This window comes from Desmodus rotundus, chromosome 3 (genome assembly GCF_022682495.2).
Source record: "Desmodus rotundus isolate HL8 chromosome 3, HLdesRot8A.1, whole genome shotgun sequence".
Taxonomy (NCBI): Eukaryota; Metazoa; Chordata; class Mammalia; order Chiroptera; family Phyllostomidae; genus Desmodus; species Desmodus rotundus.
The window spans coordinates 97281323-97303552 of record NC_071389.1 but is presented as its reverse complement, the minus strand read 5'-3'; the positions used below and the strand labels follow the sequence as shown (position 1 = coordinate 97303552).

Sequence of the window (22230 nt, the reverse complement as noted above, 5' to 3'; positions counted from 1 at the left end):
AACTGACTACTGCACAGGTCTTCTTGATTGGATGAATGCATGCCTTGCATATCAGTGACATAAAACAGGCTACAGGGAGAGTTCTTCCATTAGTGACTGTAACAATATGATGACCTCAAGAATAGGCAAATTTATCCTAATGAAGACACTTACACTGAACCTGAAACAATGCATGCAGTAGGGCATCTGCATTTTGCAGCCATTTTACCAAACTTTTGAGCTGTTTTCTTCATGAGGATGACTCCTTCATCACTTGAGTGGGTTACCATCTTCCTCTCTCAGGACTTTCACTGTGTATTCTTAGAATCCCCTCACTCAGATTGTTTGATATCTTCTAGCAAAGTGGTTTGTGGGCATGTCTTCTCTCTTTCACTGGGTTGTAAACTCCTTAAACAGAGACCAGATTCTTCACCTTTGTCATCCCCATGTGTTTGGCTCATTTGAGTGCCCCCAAATACGCCTTGAATGAGTTAATGGCAAGTGGACTGGTTGGCTGAATAAATATTTTTTCTATTTGGTGAGGTGCAGATGGGTAGCTAGGAGTATCCTAGCTTTAATCTTTTATCTTTAGTTAGATTGGGAAAGACATCTCATTTCCTCTTCTTCCTTGTAACAGCCTAAGGCAGGGGTCCCCAGCCACCCTAGGACACAGACTGGTACTAGTCTGGGCCTGTTAGGAACTGGGCCGCACAACATGAGGTGAGCTTGAATGTGATGAACTTGAATCATCCCCAAACCATTCCCCCAACCCTGGTCCATGGAAAAATTGTCTTCCATGTAACCAGTACCCTGGTGCCAAAAAGGCTGGGGACTGCTGGCCTAAGGCATACTGTGGTGACATAGCACAAAAGGCCTTGATTCTTAGCAGTCTGTTGGCACTACCCATAGCTCCAGAGCCCTGATTAGATCCTTGGTGTATGCCAAGAAGGACAGTCCACAGGTATGTACTTCAGGATGTAGTGGGTAACTGGGAGACAGGTGGCATGACCCCAGCCCACTCCAGTATGTCTGCACACAAAGACTCCACAGCATCCAGCCGTTCGATTTGCACCAGTTTTGTGAGCAGCTCTGGGATGCTGTAGCCTGCCGTGCTGATACGATCAAAGAGCTGCATGCCATCTGTCATGCCTCCAATCTCATCTCTTTTTAGTCCAAAGCTCTCAGCGAGGTGGCGCCATGTTTTCACAACAGCCTTCTCAGAGTTGTATGTGGAGCTGAGCATTCGGCTCGTCTTCTCAAGGCAATCAAAGGGCAGCTCCGTAGGGCTGAGACCTGCGGAGATGAAGGGCCAGTCAGACATTTCAGATGGCAGTCAACAGAAGCCCAATACCATTAAAATTGTTTATAAAACCTTTTTTAAAAAATTGTAAAATAAAACACAGATGCAGAAAACCACTCAAAATAAATGCATAGCTTCAGATGAACAACACCCAGGACTTTGGCAGCCACATGAGAAGTCTCTCTATAAGCCCAAATTCCATTACTGACTTTTGTCCTCCTAGGAAAATAACTACCATAACCATATTGACTTTTATATTAATAGTAACCCCCTAAAGACCATTTTCAGCAGTCACTAAAGCCTTCACTATTAGGCTACCCTTAGCTGAGTATCTGCCTTACTTGGACCTGGGTGGGGGAGGAGGTCAAAGGCATAGAACCATGGTCCTTTTATGGGAACAGTAGTCACTTTTGTGAAAGGTGCTTTCAAAGACAGCCCAAACTTTGTGTTATCTGAGTCAAGTCACTACCAACTCAGTGATTCTTAGACTTTGCTATATATTAGACTCACCTATAAGCACTTAAAAAATGATATATTTCCACTTTTGGAAGATAGACCAGGCATGTTTTTCCTTATTTTTCCAGGTAAGTAGAGTGAAAACCACTGGCACTATGTATAAAGCAAACACAAGAGGACACTGGAAAGTGGAGAAAAAAGACTGCTCAGGACCTCAGGACTAGAGCAATGGTATAATGATGAGTTCCTTGAGTTTTCTTTTGCCTCATCATCCAAAATATGGAACTGAAGAGTTCAGGAACCCAAATGCTGGCAATAACAAAAATAGCTCCAACAAAAGCTTGTTCTTTCTAATTAAAGCACTACGAAAAGAGAAGCTTAGTAAGAAGAAAACATTGAGACAATAATTCTTTATTATAGCCAACACCACATAAAAACTACCAAAACTACCATCACCAAAGTCAGCAAAGGCTGAATGAGAACCCTCAGTAAGCTGTAACATTGCACCAGGATGGTGAGAGGGAAGGGCAAGTAGGAAGCCTGGACTTTCTTATGATCAGCTGAAAATAAGCCTCCCATAGTGTCAGTGGAGACCATTTGGAGAAACAGATTCCCACCCTCCAACCAGCAATAAAATGAAGCCAATGGTTGGATGTCAATGAAAGCTGAGTTGGAACTTGAACATCTACCTGCATCTGCCTGTAACAAGGTGGCACCACCTACTTCTTCTGCCACAGAGGCATCACAGGAAGCCAGCTACATAGAAGGCTTTGAAAAGATCCAGAGTTTCATAACATGACATAAAACTGTCCAGGTTTCAATAGAAACTCATGCTTTATACACAGAACCAGGAAGATCACAAAATAAATGAAAAAAGACAATTGATAGATACCAACACTAACATAAGATATGTTAAAATTATCTGACAAAGATTTTAAAGAAACCATGATAAAAATGCTTCAGTGGTAATTTCAAACATGCTTGAAACAAATAAAGAAATTGAAAGCCTGCCCTAGCCAGTGAGGCTCAGTTGGTTGGGCATCAGCCCACAAAGTGAAAGGTCACAAGTTCGATTCCCAGTCAGTGCCCATGACTGCCTTGTGGGTTTGGTCCCTAGGCAGGGTGCATGCTAGAGGCAACCGGTTGATGTTTCTCTCTCATGTCAATGTTTCTCTATCTCTCTTTCTTCCTCCCTTTCCCTCTCTGTAAAAATAGGGAAAAAAATGAAAGCTTTGGAACATGATAGAGAATATAAAGAAGAACCAAATAGAAATGTTAGAACTGAAAAATATAATAACCAATATTAAAAACTCTTTAGATGTGATCAATGGAAGAATAAAGACAGAGGAAAGAATTAGTGAGCTGAATAATAGAATAGAAATCACTGAATCTGAACAATAGAGATAAAATAAACCAGAAAACACAGAGCGCCAGGGACCTGTTAGTCTACAACAAAAGATCTCACATTTGTTTCATGGAGTCCTAGAAGGAGAGGAAAAAGAAAGTGGGGCTGAAAAAAAAATGGCTGAAAACTTCCCAAACTTTGGAAGGAAACAAAAGTATGCAGATTCAAAAAGCTGAGAAAACTCCAAACAGGATGAACCCAAGGAAAGTCATATCAAGACACATCATAAATGATGTTCTGAAAACTAAAGACAAGAAAGTCTTAAATACAGCCAGAGAAAAACAATACCTTACCTATAGGGAAAAAGCAATTGGAATGACAGTGGATTTCTGATCAGAAGCCAGTCAGAGGGAAGTGGCATAGTGCTTTCCAGTACTGAAAAAGAAGAACTGTCAACCCAGTATCCCATAACCTAGTGAAAATATATTTCAGAAATGAAGGGGGAACTGAAGACATTTTCAAGAAAGAAAAGCTAAGAGAATTTGTCACTAGCAAAGCTACCCTAAAAGAGTGACTAAAGAGAGTCTCTAAACAAAAAGGAAACGATAAAAGAATAAATCTTGGAACATGAGAAAAGAACACAGTAAACAAAATTTAGGTAAATATAATAGGCTTTCATTTCTTTTTAAATTTATGATTATTATTGTCGGCTGATGAAACTGATGTGGTTCTAAGTATATGTAGAGGAAATATATAAGACAACTATAAGCAGGAAGGACATAGGGAGGTAAAGTTTATGTACTTTATTCAAGCTAGTAAAATAATGACACCAGTACACTGTGATGTTATGTATATACAATACCTAGAGAAACTACTACAATAGATATGGAAAAAGATTCACTTAAAACACATCAAGTGCATCACTCAAAAAAAAAATCAAAATGGACTTCTAAAGTATATGTAAGTGACCCACAGGAAAGCAGGAAAAAGAAAGCAGAGAAATAAAAAATAGATTAAACACACAGTAAACAGAAAATAGCAGCATTAAACACTAGCATATCAATAGCTACATTAAATGTAAAAAATTTAAATTCCAAGTGGAAGACAGAGCTTGGCAGAGTGAATTTTAAAAATGACACAGTTACATGCTGTGTACAAGAAACTCATGCCAAATATAATGACATGATAGGTTGAAAGTAAAATAATGGGGAAAGATATATTATGTGAACATTAATAAGAGGAAAGCAGAATTGGCTATCACATCAGATAAAGCAGACTTCAGAACACAGAAATAACCGGAGGTAGAGAGGGATATTATATAATGATAAAAGGCTCTGTTTACTAAGAAGACATAGCAATTCTAAATGTGTATGCATCAAAAACAGAGCTCCAAAATACATGAAAAATAACTGACAGAACTGAAAGAATAAATAGACAAACCCACAATTATTGTTGGAGACTTCAAATTCTCTCCCTTGGTAGTTGATAGAGCAATTATCAGCAAAATATAGAACATAACACCACCATTAACCAAAAGAATGCAATCAGCAATTATAGAACACTCCACCCAACAATAACATAAGATACACTCTTTTCAAGTGCATGCCTTATACTTCAACAAAAGAATTTAAAATAATTCAAATTGTATGCAGAGTGTATTCTCCTACCACAGTGGAATCCAACAACAAAATAACAGCAAGATACTATAGTAGGAATATCTTCACACACTTGTAAACTAAAGAACACACTTTTGGGGATTGGGGTGGCAGAGATTGAATTTGGTTCATTACATGTGTTTCTGCATGGAGTTAATGCATTTAAAGACATGGTTTATTTTTCAAGTGGAGAAACAGAGTTTTCAAACCTTTATTGGGTTTCTGGCAGCTTCCTTGACTTTCCTTTCTAAGAAAATGGGTTTGTTTGTGGGGATGGAAGGAGGAAAGTTGTGGGATCCTCATCTTTCTGGGAGGATCTGGGACGAAAGGCAGTTGATGCTCCCCATGTTAGGAAGCGTCACTGGCAGTCAATTCCTGATTTGTATCCTGCCTCCCTCAGTGAGGAGAGCCATTGGCACTGGGAGTGACTCCACAGTGACGACCTCCCACTGCATTCTGGGAGCTACACTATTCTGCTGGCTTCTCTTTTGAATGACTGTTAATGCATTGGTGTGGTATGTTGACTAAATAACACACTTTTAAATAATCCATGAATCAAAGAAGAAATCTCAAAGGAAACATTTTAAGTAATTGAAAATGAAAATACAACATATCAAAAATTGTAGGACATTACCTAAAGCAATATAAGAGCATATTTCTATCCTAAGTACATATGTTACAAAAGGGGGGAAATCTCAAATTAGTAATCTAAGTTCCTATCTCAAGCACCTAGAAAAAGATTAGTAAAATGTACCCAAAGTAAACAGAAGGAAAAATATAATAAAGAGCACTAAACAATGAAGTTGAGAAAAGAAAAACTAGAGGCTAACATGAAAAGAGCCAGCCAGTTCTCTGAAAAGATCAGCAATATGGACAAATCTCTAGTAAGATTGACAAAGAAAAAAAATAAAGAAATAAGACACAAATTACTACTATCAAGCAATTAAGAAGGGAATATCACTACATACCCTGCAGACATTAAAAAGATAATAAGGGAACACTATGAGCAACAACTACCACAACTCACCCAATACGAAGTAGATCATTTGAATAGTAGATTTGAATAGAAATGGAGCCTGTCTGTAGTTTTAAAAACCAACAACATCCCCCCACCTAAGAAAAATCTATAGGCCCAGATAGTTCCACTGGAGAATGCCACCGAAGTTCAAAGAATTAATACAAATTCCACATAAAATCTGGAAAATATTAAAGGAGTAAACATTCCCCAGCTTATTCTGTAAAGCTAGTATTAGCTTGACACCAAAACCATGTAAACACAGTACAAAAAGAAAACCACTACAGGTCAATATCCCTCATGAATATAGCTGCAAAATTCTCAACAAAATATTAACCAATAGAATTCAACAACATATTAAATGAATTATACCGATAACAAGTGGACTTTATTCCAGGGAAGCAAGGCTGGTTCAATATTTTAAAAATAATGTAGCCTTGTCTGATGTGTCTCAGTGGATTGAGCTCTGGCCTGCAAACTAAAGGGTCACTGGTTCTATTCCCAGTCAGGTACATGCCTGGGTTGCCTTCTAAGTCCCTGGTTGGGGACATGTGAGAGACAACTGTTCAATGTTGTTCTCGTTCATCGATGTTTCTCTCCCTCCCTTTCTCCCTCCCTTTCACCTCTCTGAAGATAAATAAAATCTTTTTAAAAAATAATGTAATCTATTCACAAAAGTGATGTAAATCACTTACAAAAAAGCCCTAGGCTATCATTATATTTAATGGTGAAAAACTGAATGCTTTCCCTTCAAGATCAGGAACAAGGCAAGGATGTCTGCTCTCATCACTCTTATTCAACATAGTGCTGTTATAACCAGTCCAGTGAGCTAAGAAGACAGCATAGGTAAATATGGCTCACCTCCTCACACAACCACAAGAAAATTACAATGAAAATATAGATCTCTCCAATCCCTCCATCATTCAGAATTGTCAGAAAATTGAGCTGTATGGAAGTGTGACAACTAAGGAATTAAAGTAAGCACATTCATTCAGATGGGTGGGAGGCATGGAGGGGTGGAGGCATGGAGACGCAGAACTGGCTGATCCCAAACCCACATGTGGAGGATGTAAAATGGAGGGATATCTCAGGAGTGATGGATCCCAGCCCCACTTCAGACTACCCAGCCCATGTTTCCAGTTCCAGAAAGATAAGTCTCCATAACTTCTGGCTATAAAAACCAGTGGGGATTGGGTCAGCAGAAGAAACTACAGGATTCTCAGGCCTCTCCTCTAAAAGGGCCTGGCAGGACACATGGACCTACTTAGACTCATTCCCTCTGGGCTCCAGCAACAGGGCAGCAGCTAGAAGGGCACCAGTGGCATATGGGAAGGAACTGAAGTATCTGCCATCAGGGCGAGAGCTGGGGGTAAACTTCCTCCCAGGCAGAATTGTAGACAGTGGCAATTGTACCTATGCTGAGCCCTGCCCCTCGAGCCACAGTGTGGAGACACCATATCTAAATCTCCATTGACGAGGCTCACATGGTAAGCCCTGCCATGATTATTACCTAAGGGTCCTCCCCATTCAACTTAGGGGCCCACACGAGCAACCCTCCCACCCTGGTAACAGTGGCCTTTCCATATGAAAGGCTGGGCTAGGCACAGACTTCATTCAGACCTTCCTAATCTGTTCAAACAAGAAATAGCTGAGCCCAGCACCTCTACCATTTGCCCCAGACCTGGCACTGGCAGTAGCCATCTACAGATGACTTTATAGCTTTTGCCAAGGAGCCCCAAGAGAACACAGGCTGAGGATGACCTTGGCCTATACCACCCAGGAAGCCCCAGGGCCTGAACATCCAACGGCCAGTTATAGACCACATCAGAGCACCATCCAACCACCTCCACAAGCCACAGAGGGTGGTGGTTGCTGGCCAGGGGTCACAGCCAGTCCTAACCAGCTGTATAGACAAGATAGACAGGGTAAATCCTTCCCAATGACCTGCTGACAGCAATCAAGACTCATCTAGAAGAGAAGGGAGTACTCAGCCTACATGGAGGGAGCACCTTGAGAGTACACAGCTTGGGAGATAGGAGAGGCTGTGCCATAGGACCCTACAGGACACCTACTACATTAGGCCATGCTACCAAGACATGGAGTCAAAGCAACTCTACCTAATACATAGAAACAAACACAGGGAGGCTGTCAAAATGAGGAGACAAAGAAATATGGCCCAAATGAAAGAACAGAACAAACATCCAGAAAAAGAACTAAACAAAATGGAAATAAGCAATCTATTAGATGTAGACTTCAAAACACTGGTTATAAGGATGCTCAAGGAACTCAGTGGGTACTTCAACAGCATAAAAAAGACCCAGGCAGAAATGAAGGATATTCCATATTTTTGCCATATATAATGTGCACCCACACTTTTTGGCTCAAACTTTCAGGATAAAAATCTTTCATTTTAATTTTTTAATTCAATTATTTATTTATTTATATTTAGATACTTGTTTTTTTTTGCATTATAAAGGAATTTTAGCATTTATTTTTTAACATATTATGGTACAAGAAATTTTATGTAACAAATAATTACAAAACAGGAACAGATACAAGGTGTTTCTGGTTCTATCCATGTATAATGAGCATCTTTATTTTTCCCTCAAAAATTTGGGCAAAACGTGTACATTATACATGGCAAAATATGGTACAGACTGAAATAAAAAACAATTTATAGGGAATCAACAGTGCAGTGGATGAAGCCAAGAGTCAAATTAATGGCTGAAAACATAAGGAAGAAAAAGACATCCAATCAGTAGAAGAAGAAGAAAAAAGAATGCAAAATATCGAAGATAGTGTAAGAACCCTCTGGGACAATGTCAAACATTGCAACATTTGAATGATAGTGGTGCCAGAAGGAGAAGAGAAAGAGCAAGAAATTGGAAACCTATTTGAAAAAATAATAGAAGAAAACTTCCCTAATTTGGTGAAGGAAATACACATGCAAGTCCAGGAAGCACAGACAGTTCCAAAGAAGATGGATGTAAAGAGGACCACACCAACACAAATAATAATTAAAGTGTCAAAGGTTAAACATAAAGAGAGAAACTTAAAAGCAGCCAAAGAAAGGCAGATAAATTACCTACAAAGAAGTTACCATGAGACTGTTACATGACTTCTCAAAAGAAACTTTGCAGGCAAGAAGGTATTGACAAGAAGTATTCAAAGTGATGGAAAACAACAACCTGCAACCTAGATTACCCTATCCAGAAAAGGTATTATGTAGAATCAAAGGGCAGATAAAGTGTTTCCCAGCTAAGGCAAAGCTAAAGGAGTTCATCATCACCAAACCATTATTATATGAAAAGTTAAAGGGACTAATTTAATGAAAATTAAAACTATGAACATTAAAATGGCAATAAATACATAACTATCAACCACTGAATCTAAAACACACTAAGCTTGGCTTATATCACTTAGCATGATCTCACCTTTAACCGGAACATAATCAACAAAAGAAAAAAGCAAACAAAATACCACCAGAGACATTGAGGGGGGGAACTGTCTAGCAGTGGCCAGGGGGGAGTGAGGTGGGGACAGTGGGAAGAGGGGATTGCAGGAACTATTATAAAGGACACATGGACAAAATCGTGGGGGATGATGGGGGTGGGGGAGGGAGGTGGGTTCAGCTGGGGTAGGGGGAGGGAAGGGGAGAAAAGGCATACAACTGTAATTGAATAACAATAAAAAATAAATTAAAAAAAATAAAAAAATAAAAACACACTAAGCAAACAAGCAGATCAGAAACTGAATCATAGATATGAGAACATTGGGATGGTGGCCAATTGGGAGGAAGGTCTGGGGGAATGGGGGAAAGATGAAGGGATGAAGAAGTACAAACTGGTAGTTACAGAATAGGCAGGGAGATGTTAAGAACAAGTATAGGAAATGGAGTTTTCAAAGAATTTATATGCATGACCCATGGACATGAACAAAGGAGGGAGGGTTGCTGGAGGGAATGGGGGGTGTTAGGTGGAAGGGGGTAAAGGGGAAAAATGGGACAGTTGTAATAGCATTATCAATTAAAAATTTTTTAAAAATTAATTGATCATGGACTGTAATGGAAAATATAAAACTACAAAACTTTTAGAAAAAATCATAGAAAAATATCACTGGGATCTAGACCTAGGCAAAGAGATCTGAGCTTTGATAGCAAAAAACAATTTATAAAAGGAAAATGATAAATATGACTTATCAAAATTAAAACTTTACTCTGTGAAAGACCCTATTAAAAGAATGAAAAGACAAGCAACAAAGTGGAGAAAATATTTGCAAATTACCCATCAAAGAGCTAGTATCTAGAATACATTAAAAACTCCCAAAACTGAACAGCAAAAAACAAAAACAAAGCTCCAAACCCAAAAAACAAAATACAATGCAATTGGAAAACAGGCAAAAGACATGAAGAAATATTTCACTGAAGGGATATACAGATGGCAAATAAGTCCATGAAAAGATGTTCAAACGTTAAGGAAATGCATATTAAAACCATGAAAACCGTGATGACCCATCAGAATGACTGACAAACAAAACAAAACAAAACAAAACAAAACAAAACAGTAACACCACCAAATGCTGGCCAGGACTTGGAAAAACTGGGTCACTCATCCATTGATGGTGGGAATGCAAATGGTACAGCCATTTTGGAAAATCATTTGGCAGTTTTTAAAAACACTAATCTACTTTATGACCAAACAGTTGCACTCCTGGATATTTATCCCAGAGAAATGATCACTTATGTTCACATAAAGACCTCTACATGAATATTTACAGCACCTTTATTTGTAAGGGCCCTAAACTGGAAACAACCAAGATGTTCTTAAGTGGATGAATGCATAATTAAACAAATTGTGGTACATCCTTAATGCTGAGTACTATTTAGGAATAAAAAGAAACTATTTAGGAATAAAAATATAATACATGCACAACCCTGGATGAATCTCCAATGAATTATGCTGAATGAAAAAAAAGCCATTTGTAAGAGGTTACAACACTGCATGATTCCACTCATCTAACATTTTTGAAATGACAAAATTACAGAAATGAAGATCAAATTAGTGGTTTCCAGGGGCTAAGGAGGGGGTGGAGTGGGTAGGAAGTGGACATGGCTATAAAAGGGCAACTAGAGGGATCTTGATGGTGATGGAGTGGGCTGTCTTCACTGTATCCATGTAAATATCCAGGTTGCACCTTATAGGGATGGTTTGGTGAGATGTTACCATTGGGAGAAACTGGGTGAAAAGTATTACAGGATTTTTCTGTATCACCTCTCAACACTACAATGATCTCAAAATAAAAAGTTTAATTAAAAACACAACAAAACATAAGACATTGATGACTGGGACTCATCCCAGACTAATTACATCAGGATCTTGGGGCAGATGCAGAGAGGGAGCTAGCATTAAGACTCTCCGAGTAACTAATGTTCACCCAAGGCTGGGCACTGCTGGTCTAAGGTTCTCAGTGTCACCATGGGGTTGCCTATGAGAGGGTGGCTGAGAACCCAGGGCTTCAGGCTCTTTACCCTCCCAGTATCACTGGAGGGGCTCCTCTTTCCTAAAATTAATTTGAAAAATCTGTCTCTTGGGTATGGGCTCTTAAAACAAAGACATCTTTGGAATAGAGAAGAGATTTCTAGGGTGACAAAATACAAATCTCAGACCCTTCTCCACTGGGCAGCTGATGGCGCCCAAACATGTAAGCTTGATCAGACTGACCCTGGGGCATGAGTATAGAGAGATGCCACATTTCAGCAGACAGCTGAGTAGAGTGCTTGGCCTCTTGAACTCACCCTCAGTAGTTATTTCTGGCCAAGACAGCACACAAACCAGCAAGCCTGCTCTGGGCTGAGTGTGCTGAGCTTGGCTCAAGTGGAGAAATGAGAAGGCACCAGGCTCCACTCCTGCTGCCTGGGGCAGATGAGGCAGTCCATGGAGGCAGCCAGTGAGACAATACCAAGTGGCCAGAGGAAGCTGGGGAGAATTCCCTAACCTCAGTGATGAAGGTCTTATCTCCTGGGTGAATAAGAAGGTATCTTTATGAGGGGACACCTCCTGTCATACACTATGAGCGGCTAGAGGGGAGGGGAAGGGCAGCTATGACTGGATAATGATGATTATCAAAGATTTCAAAGATGATAATGCCAATAGAGAGACATCATCTGGAGGGCACGAGGGGACAACAAGCCCCTTCTCTTCAGCATCTGGGTGTCCTGACTCCATGAGTCCTTCTAGAGAGGCCCTGGGGTGAATGTTAGCTCCTTATCTTATGAGGGAAGGGTGATGGGAAACACTGGGGAAATGTGTTAACACAGCTTGGACTCAAATTCCATGTCCTTCCACCCTGAAATCAGTTCAGCCTGATGAGGAGCATGACAAGTTGGATGGGTGACTTTTTTCAGACCCCTCCCAGGGGCATCAGGACTCTGGCCAGAGCCCCCTTCTCATTGTCAGTGGTCAGAAGAAAGTCCTGAGGAAAACCTGGGGTGAGTGTCGTGCTGAACACTGCTCTTATTCTCACCTTCGACAACTCCACATACGTTTGCATACACATCCAATATCTTTTTCCTTCGACTTTGAGTCTATGAAAAAAGTTAAGAGAATGTTAATTTTCAGAAAGGGGGAAATGGTAGCAGACAACAAACTAAGCCCTACATCTCAGTGTTGGCAGATAGCTGCTCTCCCCTGATTTCCAATCAGAAATGTTGAATCAAGTCCTTGTATGAACAGCTTATCCATAATTCAGAGAGAAAGCCTTTCTTTGGGGTTATACAAGTCAAGCACCTTCAATGCCCATTGGCAGGGCTTCTTAGGTTCCACTGAACATTTAGACTCACAAGATGACCAGAGGCCACACCTGGCATTTGTCTATTTGGAAGGATAAATGTTGAGGATCCCAGCTTGCCAACAGGCAGCCAAGAGATGAAGCCCATGATGGACAGGTGCAGAAGTGGCCCTGCTTGAAAGGTCCCAGGCTCTTCTGGAACCAATATCTCTCATAACCACTTCATAGACCCCCAGGCTTCTGCAAGTGACAAGCCCCACTACAGAGATCACTGAACTGGGCAGCACAGAGCATGATGTCCCTGTGAGAACCCAGGCCAGGTCCAGCCTCTCAATCAGGGACACTTTTACCAAGAACATTATTGCCTAGCAACTTAGTTGACCTGATTCTTGGATCCAGCTGCCAGTGAACCACATGCTAGACATTCAGACACCCTGGGGCAGGGCTTGGCTCACCTTTGCCCACACCCTTACCATGGTATGTTCCAAAGTGGGCTGCTTCAGGTGACAAACCTAGTGGAGCATTTTTACATAAAAAATGTGCATACTATGTCTATATAAAGTTATGTATACACATACTATATAGATAAGTATATAGTTATATTTAACTATTATATGTGTGATTAGATATAGGCCAGTAAGTTTACAAAGGTTTTTTTCTGTCCTATGGCATTGCAAATAATTTTAGCTCTTTGTCTTATTATTTTTCATTTTCTTCTATGAAGCTATATATGAGAAATAAGTTTTCTATTTTTTAAATATCTTGCTTTCAACATGTCACTCCATCTAGGTTTCCTGGCTGGGGCTGTGGGAGTAACACCACATTATCTGACGGCACAGTAAATCAGAAGGTTGGTGAACAGGCTGCCAGAACCTCACCCCGGCTGACTTTGTGGTGGTGGCAGACTTCTCCCTGGCTAAGTGGACCAGTGACAGCAAGCACAACTCAGGGGAGCCCTGCTTGTCAGTGGCAGGCTCCTCATCACTGTCCATGCTTCGACTCAGCAGCTGCTCATTCTCAGATGAGGCATCATTCTCACTGTGGAAACAAGAAGGGAGTTCACTCATGGTGCCTGGGAAGTTGCAGCCTGGACACATCCTTCCAGTGCGGGGCATGGTTGGGATACAGAGACTTGTTTCTTAAGCTTTCACCAAGCAGACTGTGGGGCAGGAGGCATGGGCCACAAAATGAGAGAGACACAGACTGCTCTCTATTCCTTTCCAGACATAGAAGTTGGATGCATGGTGGCCCAAAGGTGCTGTGCTCATTCTTCCATCCCACCCAGTTCAAGAAAGTGTTCTTGAATATGTTATAGCTTCATGTATGTCATCCAGAGAAGTGCAAAGTTCAACCTTGTGTCTTCATGTAGCAAACAAGTTTATGTGGCTGGCATGGAATTTGTGCCAACTCTCCAGAATAACTGAAAACAAAACTAACCAGAGACTGAGACTGGGGAGCTCCCGTGACTAGGGAGTGGCCTAGGTGGGATGTGTGTGCCACGGGGTGAGGGTGCAGCCAGCACAGAGAGGAGCTTTAGGAGATCACACAGGAGGGCAGGTGGTCTCAGTCACACTGTCACTCATAGCCCATGCCCATGGCCCAAGGCATATGTGGGTTGAAGCTCAAACTCTCAAAATCTTTCCAAATATATGAAAACATTCTTTATTGTAAGTATCCTTCTTGTTTCCTGTGTTTTTGCTAAAGAATTATCTTTGCTAGTAACTGGATTACAGTAATGAAGCCCACACTGAACATAACTCTGAGACAGAAGAATATAAAGAAAACAAAAATGGTGGGTGGGACCCAGAAGGTTTCAGGCCTCGTGGGAGGTGGTGGCCTACTGCTGTCCCCACCAGAGAGCAAGCCAGGTGGAAAAACCCTACTGTCCCCAGAGCACTGAGTGGCCTCAGGTCCTTTCCCTAAGACCTGAGAGAAGGCGAAGAGGATGAAATCTCAGTGCCTTGTCTTTTAAAAAACAATGGTTGAATGTTAATTTTTATTTAACATTTGTGTATGAAATAAGCATTATTTTTCCAAGTAGAGTCCCCAAATATTTTCTCAGTCATTAGAGGAAACTTAATGCATCATATGATGCATCCCTGTGTTTTGAGTGTTCTTTTCTCTCCTTCCCTTGGGAATGAGAAAAGGCTGGAAGGACAGGTGGAGAGAGGCTGACACAACATGGGATTAGATAGATGAAGGCTGGAGAAGCAATTAATCTCCAAGAGGCACATTGAAGAACCAAGTTCCCACCACCAAGCTGCAAGCCTGGGTTCTACTGTGGTAACAGCAGCTTGGACCTGGCACACATTTGTCAGATGTGCATGAAATTGCTCAGACCACAAATTCATGAGGTTTTGAAAAATGTTCATGGGTAACAGAGGCACCTATCAGGAATACCATTTTCTAAGGGACTGTCAAGTTCCACACAATTGCTTTTCTTTCCCAGTATGCAAAGTTTTCATGATTTAAATTTGCTTCTGGTCCTTGTATCAGGAATGTGGAGTTTTCCAAATGAGATAACACGTTTGGTGGTGCTTTATAAATGTCAAAGCTCTACGCAAACATCTGGATTCATTATCATTCCTAAAAAGCATGGCTTTACAAGAGTTCACATACCCTAGAAACATCACAGGCTGGGAGTGAGGAGAGGAAGGATTTACTCCCTGCTCTTTCTGTAGCCAGTTTGGTGACTTCTCATGGCCTCTGTGTCCCCATCTGCAACAGGGACATTTGAGTGGATGGGGTCTTGGAACAACCATGGGGTGGACTATTAACATGGGATGGATTTTTGGAACCTAAATAGAACTAAGTCCAAATGACCACATAAGGGGGCAAATAAAAAGTTACTTCCTTTAACCCTAGATGTCAAAGCTAGGTTGATTCCACATCCCAATGTGTATGTGTGTGTGGTAAATATACTAAAGACTTCATGTATCAAATCTCTTCCCGAAGAGGCCCTATTTCACTAAGTGTTAGTGGTTGGTCCAGAGCTTGTGGAACACACACTGGAGCCAGGGCCTGGACTCAGCCCCCAGCCCTGCCACTCACTGGGCATGCAACCACAGGCACATGACAACTTCTAAACCTCAACTTCCTACAAAAGTGTATAATGTCACATTCATGACTAGTGAGTAATCAGCACCAAGTGTTTGGTAGCCATCTTTATCATCACTGTCACTGTATTATTGGGACATCGGCTCTAGCTTTAGCACTGTGCTGTCAGTATTTGCTTGGGGAGCAGCAGCAGGAATATTACCCAGGCTGCTGGAGAGGAAGGGGTCATGCAGAAGCTTTGGCGTCTGCATGAGAAAGGTGGATGTTGAAGAGAAAGGCCTGGAGCATCTGGCCCTGGAGGAAGGGAGGAGGGCTAACTTGGAGTGGCTGGCAGGTGTTAACCACCTGTCCCTAATACCACCTGGTCCCAGCTTCAGGTCAACAGTAAGCCTGTGACCCATGCTGACTGGGACTGCCTTGCTGGTCCCTGGGGCCTTGCTCCCTCTAGAGTTGTTCCCAGCACAACCTCCAGGCCAGTAGACAGGTTTCTCAGTGCACTTCTCACCTGGCATGGTCAGCTCCCTTTCCTACTCAAGGTCCCTGAGGACCTCCTCACTTCAACCTGGAACTGGGGGCTGTTAGGAGCTGCTTTGGTTTGACCTACCTCTTGGCATTCTTTGCTGGAACTGCTGCTAGCTTCTCAAATTCATCCTTCTCTGAGAAAATCACCACACTGTCTGTAGGAAAATAGGAAGATTGGGAGAGAGAGGAGTTAAGAGTTGGCTCCAGCTCTGAGCTTGGCCTTCCACTGCTCACTTCCCCTTTAGCAGACCTACTTTGTGGCTAAACCACAATACCTTAAGGATTAAACACAACATGGCTGCACTGACACCCCTTCCTATGACTCCTATGCCAAGTGGCAGAGAGCATAGCCAGTTAGAAGGCCAGGTTGCTGGGGTAGTGGCAGAGGGGCAAAAAGCCTCCACCCTGAAGATGGACACCCACACTCATGGGGACTCTGCAGACCTGGAGCCTCTTTCTTGTCCTCTTCCTTGCTCACTTGGGCTTCCACACTCTTCACTGAGTGGCTGGTGCAGCAGGCTAATTGGAGAAAGAGAAGTATGTGAGCAGCCAGGCTCACTGACTGGGTAAGTTGATGGAGCTGTTCAAGGGGGAGGGGATATGGGGCAGGCATTGAGGAGTAGTCACCTGGGGCAGAAGGCTTTGTCTTCATGATGTAGAACATGATGATGAGGACAATGGCAATGGCCATGATGAAAATGGTGGACATGGCAATGATCAGAGCCGTGGCCAGGTGTCCTTGGCCTGAGAGCTCTGCTGAAGTTGGGGAGAGAAGGCAATGACTTAGGATAAAAGAGTACCTACAGGAACCCATCTATCAGGCAGGACCCTTTCTCATTCAAGACTGCAGCCCCTGTAAGTAATGTTCCTACCTTTGGGACACTTTCTGGGGGATCCTCAGAAACCAAAATGCTTGCTTGGTCTCAGAACTCAGCTCTACAAGTTTGTTTTGGCCACCTCATCAGGACTGCCCATGAACTCCCCTTGTTTGTCTCAACTGAGGTAGAATTAGACTTCTCTGGAGTGCCATGGCTTGGATTTGTTCAGTTGTTCACTGGGCTTGCCCTTGGTTCTACTACTTTGGAAACCCAAAATGCATTCTGAGTGCACCGTGGGTATCTGAAGGCAGCCCAAGCCTCACCGAGGACCCAAGCCTTAAATATGATTAAACAGATGGCACTGAGACAGTGCAAGAGGGAAGGAGGAGCCACTATGAGGTCTTGCTCTGAAAAAACTGTGGACCTTGGGGGGTCCTCCTCCATCCTTCCATTCCAAAGAAATTAAGGAGTGAGTGAAATGTAGTTAATTGGAAACAGATAGTAAAGTGTTGAAATCAGCAGGTTTATATGAAAGCCAGCAACAGAATTGCTGCTAACATCAGGGCTGGCCAAAGCCCAGGAAGCTGCAGAAGCTGCTCCTCTCCTGCCTTCTCTACTTGTGTCCTGAGCACACATCCCTGACATCCTGGGAATGTACCTTCATTACCAACATACTCCAATGGGCCCAAGATACCCATGGAGTGATTGGCTCTATTCCTTTAAGAGATAGTATTAACTTCCAGCAACTGGGGTATTGAGTGTGATTCAATCACATTAGGGCTGTGATCTGAAGTGGAGAAGAGCTTCATGTTCACTTCTAATAATTCCTTCCTCTCCAGTCCTCCCCCTTAGGTCTAGGTGGTAACTCCAGAATATCAAACCTAGGCAGCCTGCCTACCTTTATGGGCATGCTGGAGAGGAGAGAGGGTGCTGCTGCCAGCAGTGATGGGGAAGTTGGCAGAGACCCCCGAGGTGGCTCCCGCACCTGCAAGGAGAACAATCACTGTGCATTTCTCAGGATGGCCTGCAGAGGCTCCACCATCAACACTGGAACACCTGGTGTGGCAACACAGCTACTGATCTAAAATTCCACATTAGGAATGGGCTGGAGAGGGGCCTGAATAATATACGGTATATGAGTTATACAAGTAACATACGCTTATTATTTAAAAAACTAGAACACAAGAAAGAAGTAAAAAAATCATCCACAGCCTCTGTCTAAAGTTAACATTTTGGTGCCTTTTTCTCTAGGATTCTTGCTATGATACATTTTAAAAATAGTTGTGAACAAACTGTTTAAGAGCAGGTATGAGCTTGGTCTTCTTTTGAAACTGTGATTCATAAAAACTCCTGTTCTATGTAAAAAGTGTTACTTTGCAGGAATAAAATGTGAGCTGGTTTTGTGATTAGACAATTCATAAAATTTTTCAGTTAAAATAAACGAAAATATTCTACCACAGAAAAGACATTCTAATGGTGAACTTTCCTTTAGGCCAAACTTGAGTTTTGCAGTTAATAAAAATGATTGTGTTTCAAATAAGTTTCCTCCTGTCTTGCTTTTGTCTCCACCAATTCTCGAGTAACTGGGAGAGTGGCTTTGCCCTGAGTGACAGGTGAGTGTCCTCCCTAAACTCCACACATGTTGGGCCTCCCAGTAGCCCAGCCAGGAGGTACGGCCCTGATGTTGGACCCGGGACAGCAAGGCTTCTGTGAGAAACAGGGCTGTTTTCTGTAACAGAAGGTTCTCAGGAGAAACACAGCCACTTGCTCTATGAGTGGTATTTCTAAAGCCACCTGTACACATAGCTTGGGGAAGCCAATGAGACAATGACCACAGCCAACTGGGCAAGAAAAGTCCTCCTGAATTATCCATACTTCTGTGGCCAGAAGGTCAAAGGAGAGAGCAGGACCAGATACTTTTGATACTCATACCTTGAAAACAAATAGAAATTCTACAAATAAAATTGGATGGCAGCCCTGGCTTGTGGTCCCTTTTATTTGGCTCAGTGGTTGAATGCCAGCCTGTGAACCAAAGTGTCACCCATTCGATTCCCAGTCAGGGCACATGCCTGGGTTGCGGGCCAGGTTCCCGGTAGGGCGCATGTGGGAGGCAACCACCCATTGATGTTTCTCTCCCTCTCTCCCTCTCTTCCCCTCTCTAAACAAATAAATAAAATCTAAAAAAAAAAAATTGAATGGCAGTTTGGGAGGGATAAGCTGAAGCCTGACTCTTGGTATAATTTTACATTTCTATTAGGTGTCACAGTGCCAGCGTCAGCCAGTTGCTCAGGTAAGACAGGAAATTAAACTGTCACAGGTACATAAGAAATGCGATTTGCTGCCTGAGGGGCCAACAGGCAGGTTTTTTCGGAAGCACTGCAAGATATGACAGTTCACACCCTCCTCAACACTGGATAGGGGCTCGCCCTGGGGAGGGTCAGCAAGGCAAGGGTACATGCTCCTGGCGCCATCCTGCTGCCCTTCTAGCTCATACTCAGAGCAGTTTTCCATGTTGTTTCCTCTGTGCCCCCTCTGTGCTGCTTCAAACACAGGTGTGGGTGCCACACAGACCACCACAGAATGGTTGGGTCAGTCCTTTCCCTCTGCAGGGCATGATGAGCTCTCTGGTTTCCACTTCTTTCGTTTTTTTTTTTTTTTTTCTCAACTGCTATCATTGGGATGACTTCTTAGCTCTTCTACCAAGAGAGGGAAGGGTACTGAGAGGTATAAGGGACACTAAGGTAACAGGTCAGCATGGGCTACTCTTTGAATCAAAAGAGATCCTAGAAGTGATTTGCTCAGAACAGAGTGGGGCTCATGGATGCCCCCACCTTGTGTCCCCAGGGCCTCCCCCCTTCTGTAATTGCTGGTGGGTGAGAGGGCAGGAAGCTGAGAAATGGGACATCAAAACTGGTGGGTGGTTGGAGGAGGATAACAGCTGAAAGGTGTAGTTCTTCTTTCTTTCTCCCCTAGGCCTTCCAGAACCTGCCCTGCCCTGAGAATGTACCTCCCCACCCCACTTGTATCTGGAGCTTAGAGAGACATTTCTTTGTCTTTCTGGAGAATAGCTTTCCCCACCCACCAAATTTGGATGAGATTAAATTAATTTAGCCTTCTCACCTGGCCTTAGAATCGGTAGCCTACCAGGGTGGTGCTGGTGAAGGTGTGTGCTCCCCGAAGGAGGGGTTCATGTCTCTCAAAATAGCTGCTCCCCGTGACAAGACTGATCTGGAGGCTTGCCTTTCACTCCTCACACACCACATGGATTCCCTTTGAAAGTTCCAGAATGATAAGATGGACTTCAGATTTTTAGTCCTGTTTGCATCGAGCTGGGAAGCAGCCTATCAAACTTTATCTAGTGAAGTGAGAAAAAAGAATATGGGGCATAGCTTCAAGAAAATTGGACATTGAAACCACAGCTATTCTACCTGTTTGTTAAGGGGCTCAAGGGACCTTAAGCTATGTAGTCAGGAAAAGACTACCTGTGGGCTCTATTTGTGCATGTTTGTCACCTGTCTTTCTTGTTCATTTCTGCCTGGGTTTGCTGGCTGGGGCTATGTGACAGAAGTTGGGGTTAGGGACAGAAATACAGCCAGGCCTGTGGTCTAGAGTGGGACAGTGAGAATAGCTTAGTGGCACGCTAACTTAAAAAACACCTTTATACCTGACTGGCAGGGCTGGTTACACATGGACATCACTAGATGGTGGGTGCAGGCTATTGCATCAGTAAAGCTTGCCTCACTGCACCTGGCAGGCACTGGCCTTTCCTTGGTCAGGTGGCAAGCTGGACCATACCTCCACCCTGATTTTCTGGACATTTCCCTCCAAAGTGAACTCCAGCTGATATTAACTGAACAGCCTGGCACATCTGAGGATGCACAGGGAGAGTGGGCAGGAAGGCTGCATGACTGGAGGTCTACCTTTGGGGCAGGTGCCTTTAGGACAGCATGCTGTCACTGCCTTGACTGCACAGCATGTTGTCTGCTCCAGGGTCTGCTGTGGTCTGATGAGGATTAACTCAGCACTTGTAAAACTATGTGGTGTCTGGGAGGTTTCCCTTTGCTCAAACATGGGCTGTGTCTAGTTCACTCAGCCTCCTTGGAATAGATCATTGAAGAAAATGTTTCTCAATGTTGTTTCCATTAGGTGGTCAGCTACTATCTTCCCTTCCATAATGCTTAGACCCCAGATTTGAATAAGCAAAGAGGAGATATTTTATAAAAGGGTAAGGGAGGGTTGTTCAAAATAGTAGTCCCAGAAAATAATCAGAAATTTCCACACAAGATCTCTATTAAAACAAAAGAAAATGGAGTCTAAGCATGAGGTACCACTGACTCTGGATAGAAAGTATAGACAGGTGGGGACCCTGTGGGGAGTACATTCACCTTTGCTAGGAGGATTCTGAGAACTATGAGCATGTGGCTTAATGCAGTTAGACCTCTATTCATTGTAATGAGGGGGTTTACTAAGAGCCTTTGAGGCTTGTTAATCCACACCGTTTATAAATGTGCTAGTGTGTATTAGAGGTGGCTGGCATATAGCAAACAGCTTGGGTTTTCAGGAATGATTTGTTTGTTGCCTTTTAACAGCAGTCAATGAGGGTGTCCGAATCTGTTGCATTGGCTCACTGCCCCCTACTGGCGGATGCTGGAACAATGGGCAGAGCCATTAGAACTTGGCTGCTCAAAGTGAGGTCCTGGGGAACTTGCTTGAAAGGGAGTTTTCGAACCCACCCAGACCTGCTGCAGCAGGACATGTTTCTTTTTCTTTTTTTTTTCCATGCATTACACAACTTTATTGGAAAATTACAGTGGCCAAATTACTGCCTCTTCATCCTTCCCAATTTTGATAAGTGTGAAATGATACATATTATAAGTGGCACTGTTTAATCTAGATTTAGCAACATTCTTTTTTTTTTTTAATTTTTGTTATTCAATTACAGTTGTATGCCTTTTCTCCCCATCCCTCCACCCCACCCCAGGTGAACCTACCTCCCTCCCCCACTTCCACCCTCCCCCTTGGTTTTGTCCATGTGTCCTTTATAGTAGTTCCTGTAATCCCCTTTTCCCACTGTCCCCACCCCCACTCCCCCCCCCCCCCCCGCCCTGGCTATTGTTAGATTGTTCTTAACTTCAATGTCTATGGTTATATTTTGTCTGCTTTTTTCTTCTATTGATTATGTTCCAGTTAAAGGTGAGATCACATGGTATTTGTCCCTCACCTCCTGGCTTATTTCACTTAGCATAATGCTCTCCAGTTTCATCCATGCTGTTGCAAAGGGTATAAGCTCCTTCTTT

General features: G+C 42.7%; 1 protein-coding gene across 1 annotated transcript in view; it reads right to left on the bottom strand.

Moving 5' to 3' along the window:
* Positions 1-739: 739 nt before the first annotated feature.
* Positions 740-22230, bottom strand: part of EDAR (ectodysplasin A receptor) — a 136907-nt gene continuing 115416 nt past the window's right edge. The window contains exons 6-12 of the mRNA XM_045189179.2: positions 17832-17918; positions 16743-16871; positions 16560-16634; positions 16198-16270; positions 13415-13574; positions 12273-12333; positions 740-1272 (exon numbers count right to left, since the gene is read on the bottom strand). Coding sequence (XP_045045114.1) covers positions 950-1272; positions 12273-12333; positions 13415-13574; positions 16198-16270; positions 16560-16634; positions 16743-16871; positions 17832-17918 — 908 coding nt within the window. The 3' untranslated portion in view covers positions 740-949. The remainder of the gene's footprint in view (positions 1273-12272; positions 12334-13414; positions 13575-16197; positions 16271-16559; positions 16635-16742; positions 16872-17831; positions 17919-22230) is intronic.